This window comes from Toxorhynchites rutilus, chromosome 3 (genome assembly GCF_029784135.1).
Source record: "Toxorhynchites rutilus septentrionalis strain SRP chromosome 3, ASM2978413v1, whole genome shotgun sequence".
NCBI classification, from domain to species: domain Eukaryota; kingdom Metazoa; phylum Arthropoda; class Insecta; order Diptera; family Culicidae; genus Toxorhynchites; species Toxorhynchites rutilus.
The window spans coordinates 70,766,759-70,777,541 of record NC_073746.1 but is presented as its reverse complement, the minus strand read 5'-3'; the positions used below and the strand labels follow the sequence as shown (position 1 = coordinate 70,777,541).

General features: G+C 39.7%; 1 protein-coding gene across 3 annotated transcripts in view; it reads left to right on the top strand.

Moving 5' to 3' along the window:
* Positions 1-8,769: 8,769 nt before the first annotated feature.
* The window catches only part of LOC129777286 (forkhead box protein fkh-2-like), a 67,955-nt gene continuing 65,941 nt past the window's right edge, over positions 8,770-10,783 (top strand). For 2 of the 3 annotated variants that reach the window (XM_055783492.1, XM_055783493.1), the window contains exon 1: positions 8,770-9,479. In XM_055783492.1, coding sequence (XP_055639467.1) covers position 9,479 — 1 coding nt within the window. In that variant the 5' untranslated portion in view covers positions 8,770-9,478. The remainder of the gene's footprint in view (positions 9,480-10,783) is intronic. The other variant, XM_055783491.1, reaches the window with a different exon arrangement.

Sequence of the window (10,783 nt, the reverse complement as noted above, 5' to 3'; positions counted from 1 at the left end):
GCCGTTCTCGTCCATAATTTTCCATAGCTCTTCGCGGTCGATGGTATCATACGCTGCTTTGAAATCGATGAACAGATGGTGCGTGGGGAGTCTGTATAACGGCCTTTCTGGAGAATCTGCCGCAACGTAAAAATTTGGTCCGTCATTGACCGTCCTTCAACGAAGCCGGCCTGGTAACTTCCCACAAATCTGTTCAAAACTGGTGATAGTCGGCGAAAAATAATTTGGGATAGCACTTTGTAGACGGTGATTGCACGATAGTTCTCACAGTCCAGCTTGTCACCCTTTTTGTAAATCGGGCAGATAACCCCATCTTTCCACTCCTCCGGCAGTTGTTCTGCATCCCAAATTCTCACAATCAGCCGGTGCAGACAAATGACCAGCTTTTCCGGGCCCATCTTAACAAGCTCCGCTCCGATGCCATCCTTCCCAGCGGATTTATTGTTTTTCAGCTGGTTGATAGCGTCCTTAACTTCGCTTATCATTGGAGCTGGCACCTCCTCCACGCTTGTGCCACCGACGAAATTGTTGTCCCCACCGCCATGTTCCTCTGCTCCGCCATTCAGGTGTTCGTCGAAGTGCTGCTTCCACCTTACCGTCACTTCACGATCGTCCGTCAGAATACACCCATTCTTATCCCTACACATTTCGGCTCGCGGCACAAAACCTTTGCGGGATGCGTTGAGGTTCTGGTAAAACTTTCGTGTTTCCTGAGACCGATGCCGCTGCTTCAACTTTGCACTCCGCCTCCTCCAGGCAGCGCATTTTCTCCCGGAAGATTTGGATATGCTGCATCTTTTTCCGTCGATGTCTTTCCACGTTCTAACGAGTTGCACTGCGCATCTTAGTCGCCCGCGCAGCGTTCTCCTCATCCATCACCCTCCTACATTCATCGTCAAACCACTCGTTCCGCTGAATACGTCTCACGTGCCCGAGTATGTTCTCCGCTACGCTGTTGATGGCTGTTTTAATGGTGTTCCAACAGTCCTCGAGAGGGGCTTCGTTCAGTTCGTCCTCTTCTGGCAGCGCAGCTTCGAGCGAATGCACGTAAACCCGATGACGATCCTAATATCATGTTTTGGGCAGTGATCGTATTCACGCTCTAACTGCGAGTAAAATTCTTCCGTATCATCATCGGTACTTCCGAGGTGTGGGCTGTGCACGTTGATTATGCTAATGTTGAAGAATCGTCCTTTAATTCTCAACCTGCACATTCGAGGACTAATTGGCCACCACCCAATCACCCGCTTTCGCATCTCGCCCATCACTATGAAAGCTGTGCCCAGCTCGTGTGTGTTACCGCAACTCTGGTAGATGGTGTGACCATCCCTGAACGTACGTCCCGTTGAGCTCTTCCAGCACACCTCCTGCAGCGCTACGACCTACGAACTTGCGGCTCTTCAATACGTCGGAGAGCACTCGAGTGCTTTCTTGGAAGTTGAGAGATCGACAGTACCACGTCCCGAGTTTCCAATCCATAGTCCATTTTCGTCACGTGGGTCCATGCCAATTGTTCCGGTTCGAATTTCTTTGTTCATTATTCACTGCTTGCTCTTTTTTACGGTGGCGGCTTGCAAGGCCTGCGACCAACCCCCTGTCTCGCCGGAGGACCGTCGTACCAGTACTGTTTAGAGTCCCAATCTGACACGAGGACGGTGATTCAGCCGCCGCTAGCCCGGAGAACAGACACCGTTTTGAGCCGCCCCTAACCTGGAGAAAACAGACGCTCGGGTTTGGCGAAGCATTTCCTCTACCGCCTTGCTATGGTTTTACCGCGCCAGTGTTCGCGTCGCACTCCCTCACTTTGCTATTGTCTGATTGACAACATTGTCAAGGCTACGCTTCCAGCTGTCTCCATATTTCGGCTGGTAGTATGACTCGCGGAGGCGTGGGGTAGGCACTTGTGCGGACCAGAGCTCCAGTTACCGCTCCTTCCCAGTTGTCAACTCACCAACTCAGCCTATGCGGGAGGAATGCACCCTGTATGAAGCTGACGTCAGATTGCAATTCATGCGAGAACAGCTATCGAAACAACCATCAGAAATTTCGAAGCAACTGAACAGTTGAGCATCAAGAAAAAACTGGAACGACGATTACAACAATCAAAGGTATCACCGTCCAGCCCAAGCTCAACGCCTATAAACGTATTGATGAAAACCATTGGACAAGAGTGGATTCTGAACGGGCTTTTTCCTATTCTGGAAACTTTGTGAGCCGATCTAGTTTAGAAGACAACAAAGTTAACATTCTCTGTATCCTTAAGTATTACTTTAACCCTTTCATTACGGCAGTGTGCTCCGCCGAAGTGCTACCCCTGTACGGAGCACTGCGCCGAAAAGTATGCACATCGCGCTGGTGTGATCGAAGAGCAGTATGAATTTCATGTCGTCTAAAGACGACGCTCGTACACACAGTTCGTCGCGCGGATGTCGTCTATAGACGACGCTCGTAACGAAAGGGTTAACCAACGAACTAAGTAGCAAAAACTTGTGAAATGTTTTGTTGTAAACTAATCATTATCAATAAAAGCTGTTTCTTCAAGAAAATGGTTTATTTTAAAGTATTTCTCTAACCGGTTATGAAATTTTCGTTACCGAATAACCGGTTACTGAAATTTTGGCACGGTAATGCAATCCCTTATTGTGTCTTGTCACATCGTTGCCTAAATCGTTCACAATAGGGGAAAGGGGGCAGTTTCGGACAAAATATAAGTAAGTTAGCAGCCGTTCCACCAACATCTGTCATATACAGGGTCTTTCAGATTAAACGCTCATGTAACAAATTTTGATAACTTGTATCAAAGTGAACCGATTTTTATTTGAAAAAAAAAAAACGAAAATAAAGCTGATTTCATGACATTTTCGATGTTTTTTCGATAACGCGTTTTAAACGGTGAACAAAATTCTTCATGCACAATTCTAACATTACGACTTCGATTCTGTTGAAAATCCGAGTTATTTCTTCTTTAAGTTGCTCCAAATTTTGTTTTAACATAACTACGGTTCTTTACGTACTACAAGAGGAAATAATTTACGACGAGAAATGTTGAAAAAGTTCCATTAAGGCTTCGGTTGCTCGAGTAAAACGATTCCACTAAAAATACACGTTCTTGTAAATTATACATCTTGACACCATCCGATCAGACTCAACGAGTAGCCGAATATTATCGTCCCGAAATGGGGAATGCAATGTTACCATCGACGGAGCGAAAAAAATTTTTTATAGGGAGTTATTCGATTTTTTTTTTTGCGCGAGCGTTTAATCTGAAAGACCCTGTAATAAATATTAGATCAATGATTAGCGTCATGTACATACTGGCTACATATTGTGTATTAAGGGTTTCACTTGACGTGATTGTTGAAAACAATTGTGTAAATTTCACAATTTTAATACACCAAAAAGTGGCTCTGAGAAGAGTCGTTTGGTATATGGTCGGTGTTAATTCAGAGGAAACCAAGTCGCAAAACTAAAAATTTCGAGTAATTGATTGCATTAGGTTAAGCATTTCGTAAGCTACATACCACATTTATCAGATTTGAAAAATCACGCGTACAGTAGGAATAACGTATCGAAATTGTTTTGTATGCCCAACTGAATCCCTTCTAGCACCAAACTTCAAGTTCGTTTGCTGCTAATTACCCTTCCGCCAACAGTTGTCATATAGTTTGACAGCTCCTGGTCGTTTATTACTTACGAAAATAACACAGTGCTCTTTTTTATACACGTTTCGAAACCTTTGACATCTAATAGCTGGGACCTAGTTAAATCTGCGTCACTCAATTTTTGCCCCGTAAGATTCGTCTTGAGTAGCCTGAATTCGTTATCCAAGCCTTGTCTATAACCTGCTTCAACGACTTGAGGAAATTGGGGTATCAAGTCATTAAGGTTTGGTAGCTTGATAAAAAGTTGAGGGTTCATCGAAGCCGCAGTTTTGATAACCTGATCGCAGAAATTGAATTCACAAATCACTTGAATCTATTTCACGAGTTCAATATAGAAGTCACAACTAATCACATTGAAGATCAGCTTCCTAGTTTCATCCAATACTGTTTCAGTTTCTTCTTCTCGATACCAACGTAAACATCCTCATATTTAAAATTTAAAAAAAAACCTGTAAATTCTGTATTTTTGCTAAAAATCTGTAATTCTGTATATACAAATTCTGTATCTGAAATTTGCCGAAAAATCTGTTAAGTACAGAATGTTATGTATATGTGGCAGGTACGGGGAAACGTGGAAACAAAGATCTTATTTATTAGATAAAATTATGATGTCAAATAAAATTTGGTTGGTGCTGGGGCGCATTCGGCCATCATTTACGTGGCATAGGGACACTGTTGAATACCTTATTGAATTTGTGTATAATTGTTGTTTACTAACAAAAATGATGGTTCGGAACTACAAAAAGAAAACCGATAGAGCCAGCATCAACGAAGATGAGATGGTAAGGGCTATCGAACGGCATGTATTCATGATTCTATGCTAATCGGTGGGTCACAGGTGCAGCTTCAACTGGGTACATTGGCTTTGCCAATTATCCAACCAGCGGGAAAACTGCTTCTCAATGTTTTGGAACAAGGTAGGTAGCAAGGTAGGTTTTGTCCTCCACTCACCCGCATCTCGAAGATACTCTTATTTGAGGATCCTGCAGTTGGGCTATAATTATCAAAAAAAAAAAAACGGACACAAACAAACGTTTAGAAACAAAATGATTGGACAAAAAACATGAAGAACAAAAATGTATGGACCCCAGTGGAAAATAATATTTGTTTTAAGGAATCCATAAAATAAGAGGAGAAAAAATTAAATAAAAAAACAAATAATGTTTATTTGTTTTTTTTTTCATTTAATTTTTTCTCCTGAACATGAAGTTCACAAATAGAGTACTGGCAAGCATACAAAAGATGATACATGAATGGATTATTGTGGTTGATCGATCTATATTATGATAAAATTGGTCATTGATTTGAGACATTGTTTTAATTTCTTTTGAAAATTCATTTTCCATTCATTTTCAAGGATTTTCTATTTTCTATATCTATTTCTATTTATTTATATTTTGTTTGTAGCTATATTGAAATAATTTGAATACTATCTGAGTTAGAGTAAGTACTACGAATTCAAATAATCAAAGAACAACAATCAATTATTTTCATTCAAGATAAAAAAAACATGGAACTGTCTTCAGGGATGATAATCTGAGAGAGGGTACAATTACTTCGACACAAATCAAATCAAACGAAGCAGAAGAGACGAATCTGAATTAAACATGAAGCTCACGATACCATTCGGAACACTTTCAACGAAGTGGCAAATGAATATGATAGTCATCGTAGCGAAAAGAAAAAAATCTCATCGTAACGAAATCGACTGTTATGGGAAAACATTTCGAATGGATCACAATCACGTTGATTACGTTTGGTAATCATTAAACTCTAAGCAGTACCCCAATTGGCAAAATTTGCTAGAGTTTATCTTTCAGTTTCTTACAGAAGTGCTTATAAAGAATGACTGTTCTCTGAAGCTGGCCTGGTGTACGAAGCAAAGCGTAATCGGTCGGTTAAAACATTCATAATAAAAGTAATAGTGTTAATGAATTATTGTTATGAGTTGATTTTAATTTAATTTTGAAAAAAATATTATTTATCTTGTGTTAATGAGAAATTATTGATTTTTTCTGATATCCGGTATCAGGCCGGATACTAAGTCACCATCCGGTATCCGGCTGGATAGCAAATATTGTCCGGATAGGCCGGATACCGGATAGCTACCGGATATCCGTTTCATCTCTAATTTTAATACGCTCAGCTGCGAGCAGTACTTGTTACTAGTTGGAATTCATCGAGACTAGTTGCTTGGTAGAAGCTCATAATGCAGATTTTCTTCTAGTCTTACCAGACCCAGAGAACCTGCTTCGGGGTTATATTCACTTGGCCAATATTTTTTCAACTCAACATTATTGTGAATGATTTGCTCTTCACAATTTGCTACAAATATGTATTTTTGTGCTCCCTTGGCCGAGTGGTTAGCGTCACACATTATCATGCTGGGGGTTCGAGTTCGACATGCACTGAGGTCACGCGAATTCCTGAATACATTCAGGGCGTGTTCTTCGGCATAGAAATCTCAACGAAGTACTACTAATTAAAATTATGCATGTAATATCTACGTTGAGAAGCCTCAAGTTCCACTGGGAACGTTAGTGCCATCCAAGTCAAGTCATGCATTTTAGTTGCGTTTATGAAATTCGTAGTAAATTCCAACATTCTTTATGTTTTTATCCTGACGAAATACATGGTCCTCTATTACCGTTTAGAATAAATTGATCGATGCCAGTTCATGCGCGTTTGTTTCAGAATATACATTTCCGGGAAGAAGTCCAGCCATATGAAAGAATACTGGAAATACTCAGGCAACTCAAGGCTGTTTTAGACGATGTCAGTCAGCGCTCTAGTTGAAGTATCCAGTGAATAGAGAACAGACACTCTGTTCAAGTTAGAGGTCAATTACTTGTTCGATACTGGTACAAGTAACTTGAACAGAGTGTCTGTTCTCTGTTCACTGGATACTTCAACTAGAGCGCTGACTGGCATCGTCTAAATCAGCCTTCAGTCTTTTTATTGTTGAATACAGAATATTCAGAGTGGGCGTAAAGTTAAAAATATCTTGTAAATATAGAGCAGATCTCATTGAATTTTTAGTTTTACTTAAAAATATACTTTACATGTCCACGTGGACATTATCTAAACCCCCTCCCACCTCACCATCGACAAGCGTGGACATTTTTGTAACACCCACCTCCTCTAAAGTTGTTCACGTGGTATGCCCCCATGAAGCAAAAAATACGATATTTTATGCTCAAATATTGTTTTCCAGTAATGTTCGAGTAGTGGAAAACATCATTTGGATCTCCTCGACTTATATGATTAATTAATTGTTTATTTCGCCGTTTTATGAACTGCATATGAATACGACACGAAGCTTCAAAGGAGATTTTATTTCTCAATCATTGGAATGGGTAAAACATAATTTTAAAGTCAATCTTTTTGAAATAAAACGGTTTTACAGGATCTAGTTTTCTTCCAGTTTTTTGAAAATTATTATTGGCAACCCTGCACATGGGTCACATTCGGACAAAAAAGGAATTTTTAAAAATTCGGCTACAACATTCGTAATCGCATCATCGCGCACTTCTGACACGCTCGTATGATAGGGTAAATGATCTTGGTTTGTCCAGTCGAAAATATGATCATGGTTTGCCCACTTTTTTAAATGCTCTAATTCAGCGCTCCTGTGTCAAATAAGGCCTTCGAATGTTTCGAAACATATAAATGAAATTGCCTTTTACATGATTTATAGTAGTTTGATAGTATATTTTTACGAAATCACATGTTTTGAAGGATTATAAAATACACCTTCTATTTGTGTCAATGCGCCCCTCATTCGAGCTAACTTTTAATCGATCACCAGATGATTATTTGGCACGTATTCAGACCTTTTCTGGATTACAACACTTATAAATATTGTAAACATCATGCTTGCTCACCATTTGTATCGGATTTACATAGCTAAACCATTAAATTAACGCATTTTGATGAATTCAATTCTGATCATGAGTTGTCCAATTCAATAATGTTCTTTTGTCCACATGATTTCTATGGCAACCGCTTGGCGCGCTGCAGTTTGTTTATGTTTGTTTATGGTGTGCTCCGCGCATAGCAGAAGTGTGGTTTTTCTGTGTTGATTGTGTTGAGGTGAACACTTCTAAAATGCCCAAGAAAAGCAATATTCTGAAGAAAGCCTAAATTATGAATGAATCAATATGATGACAGTAAACTCAAGCAATGATAAATGCAACATCTGATTGTGAATTCGAATGTTTTCATTCAAAAATGGAGATTTCTAAAACCGGACAAACCATGATCATTTTTTTTGGGCAAACCATGATCAGAGGTAAATATTAAAAAAAATATTAAAAATCAAGGGAAAAAAAGTGTCCTAATGTGCCTCTCGTTCCTCTTGACTAAATATTCTTAGAACGGGTTGTAGAAGTTGAATTGATAACAAGAATCCTGAATGGTTAAAATGCTGTCTATGTTCAATAGTTAATTAATAGTCGTCGAAGTAGAGTATCACTATCTTCCAAGATCATCTCCTCTTCATTAAATCTGCCAACTGATAAGTTTCTGATGTCGCTTAATACATACTACCCTAGTTAATTTGAATCAAACATTGTTTGATTCAATTTACTGAAGCAGAATTTCAACTTTCATTGATTATCCACAATTTAACTGGTACCGAAGGTAATGCTACTTAGATATAATGTGGAACTGTAAAGCTGTAAAGTAAAATAAAGTGTAACCGCTTCACCCAAAATAAAATAAAAATAATTGAGAGAACTGTTATACCGCCGGAATCCCTATTGTCATATCATTCTCCAAAAATTCGTTCCAAAATCGGACCAAAACTCTATCCGTAACTCATTCAACGTCAGCACGGCAACGCAGCTGCCCGGAGGTATGACCGCTAGCGAATGGGTGGTGGCGTGTAAGGCGAAGGCAAGGCAACCGTCGCAACCGTCGTGTCGAGTTTTTCCTTACAGCGCGCGCATCACAGCCGCACTTTCCGTCGAATCGCGGCTCGAGTTTTTCACTGTTTGCGTTAGCAAGTTGTGTTTGTGTTGTGGGCACCCATAGGCGGAGAGGATCCTCCTCTGTGTGGGTACGTGTGGCCGGCGCTCGATATGTGAGGAGGATCATCGCGATTCATTCTGCGATCCGGAGTAAAAGCGAAAATGTAAACTCCTCGCCGCGTTAGTGCGCTACCAATTTTCGTTTAGTAAACAACGGTCTCCTCGAGGTTTTGCCTTGCCGACTCCTCGAGCCGTTAGGCACAGTTTGGAAGCAGTCCAGGCGGGTGAACATAAGCTATACAAATTTTGCTGATCTTCGAAACGCGCGAGAGCCGTCCTGCAGATAGCTGCTACTCCCCGAATGCTGATCAACTTTCGTCGTGCGGCAAAACAGTGTGGAAAACTTTCTCTGGGATTTCGTAAATATTGAACCACTTGGATGGTAATATTTACTATCCTCCGATATTTACTATAACGGGGCGGACACAGGTGGATTATCGCGCAGCGCGGTCCGATGGAATTGTTTGGAAAATATTCGTGCCGGGGAAAATATTTTGCAGTTTCAGTAGAGTGCGACGCTAGTGAATAGGAAGCGAGAAAAAAAAGTTACCCGATAGTGTTATCGTGTTAGGAGAAAAAATTAGAGTGAAACGGATTACGATAAGTTTGGAGTGATTGTGGAGGGAAAAATACGTAATTTGAAAAAGTGTACAGAGTAGAGAATATTTCCATCGGTGTGTAGCGTAATACGCCGGGGACTTCCGATCAACAAGTGAGCTGGAAACTATTCATTGCGTCACTTCAGAAAACTTTTCAAAAATTCTCATCGGAAGTGAAATAGACTACAGTAAGTAGTATGAGTAGTATGACCGTTTTACAGTTACTTAACTTTTAATTTCTCAAAGTTCTCAATTCACAATGTTTCCTTTTTAAGACTTGCAAAGTCTTGTTTTAATTATTTCCCGTCGTCTTATTTCTTGTTTTTTTGGTATGAAATGCCTTGCTCCATAAAGTGGATCCGTGGATAATAAATACATGATTTCGTTAAACGTTCAATATCAAACAATATTTTTTCTAGATATTCTATTTAGAATGATTTTCCTTCTCAATATCAACATCAAGTTGAAACAAGTGTATACGAGGTTTAAGTGAGTTTCATTTCGATATACTCAAATTCAAATAAATCTGTATCGTTCATGATTCAATGTATCGAAAAACTTTTATTGGTTTGCGCAGAGAAATTCTCAATCTTGTAAAAATACTATTTTAGCTAGAACTGGAATATGTCTGACATTCACTAACTTTGAGTGATGATCGACTGGGAATAAAAGGTCTCCTAATCTGTTCAAAAGAAATCTGTCTGGTTTCCTATTTTCTACGTTGTATTAGATTTACTGACAATCGAAAAAAATAAAGTGAAAAGTTAACATTTCAATGTTTCGGAAATGGTGGACTAATCTTGCCGATTGATTATTATTTCCACATGCGCATCTGTTGGTTTGGATACGAATTGTGGATATTTTCCAGAATTGAAAAAGTGATTTTTTTAACAATTTGGGAAGCTACAGTCATCGAACTGGGATCTCTTATATCTCACATTATTTTTAAGCTTAGTACGCGTAGAACACACAAGCCGAGCTTTTATATTCAACTTTGTGCAATACTAGCAATACTTAGCTCAAATCCCTCAATTGACTCAAGACAAGACTCAATTGAATGTTCTCCATACCTGTTCCCGTTGATTCAATGGCCCTTGTTGTTCCGACGACAAAAAGCTTCAAACGATTGGTTGAAGTAGAAGAATTCATAGCAATTATTGAAACGTGTTGGCATGAAGCGAATCATGTGAGCCGTAGTGTGCAAAACGGGGGCCCAAGATAAAGAAAGCTTCTTGAGCGAAAGACTTTTTCAGCCCCACAAGAATACCAGGACAAACTATTTTGCCTAACAAATATTTCGTCCCTAGGGGCCGACATTGAGCTTTTTGGTAGGAAAGCGCTGACTGACTGGGACTGACAGCTACAAAATAGGAAAATAAAAATATATATGGTTTGTTTTCGGATGTTGTACAATATTGGATTAAAGCAATCCTAGTCGATTTTATGACTATTTTCTATTTATACAGGGTTTTCCAACATTAAATTCCGCAAG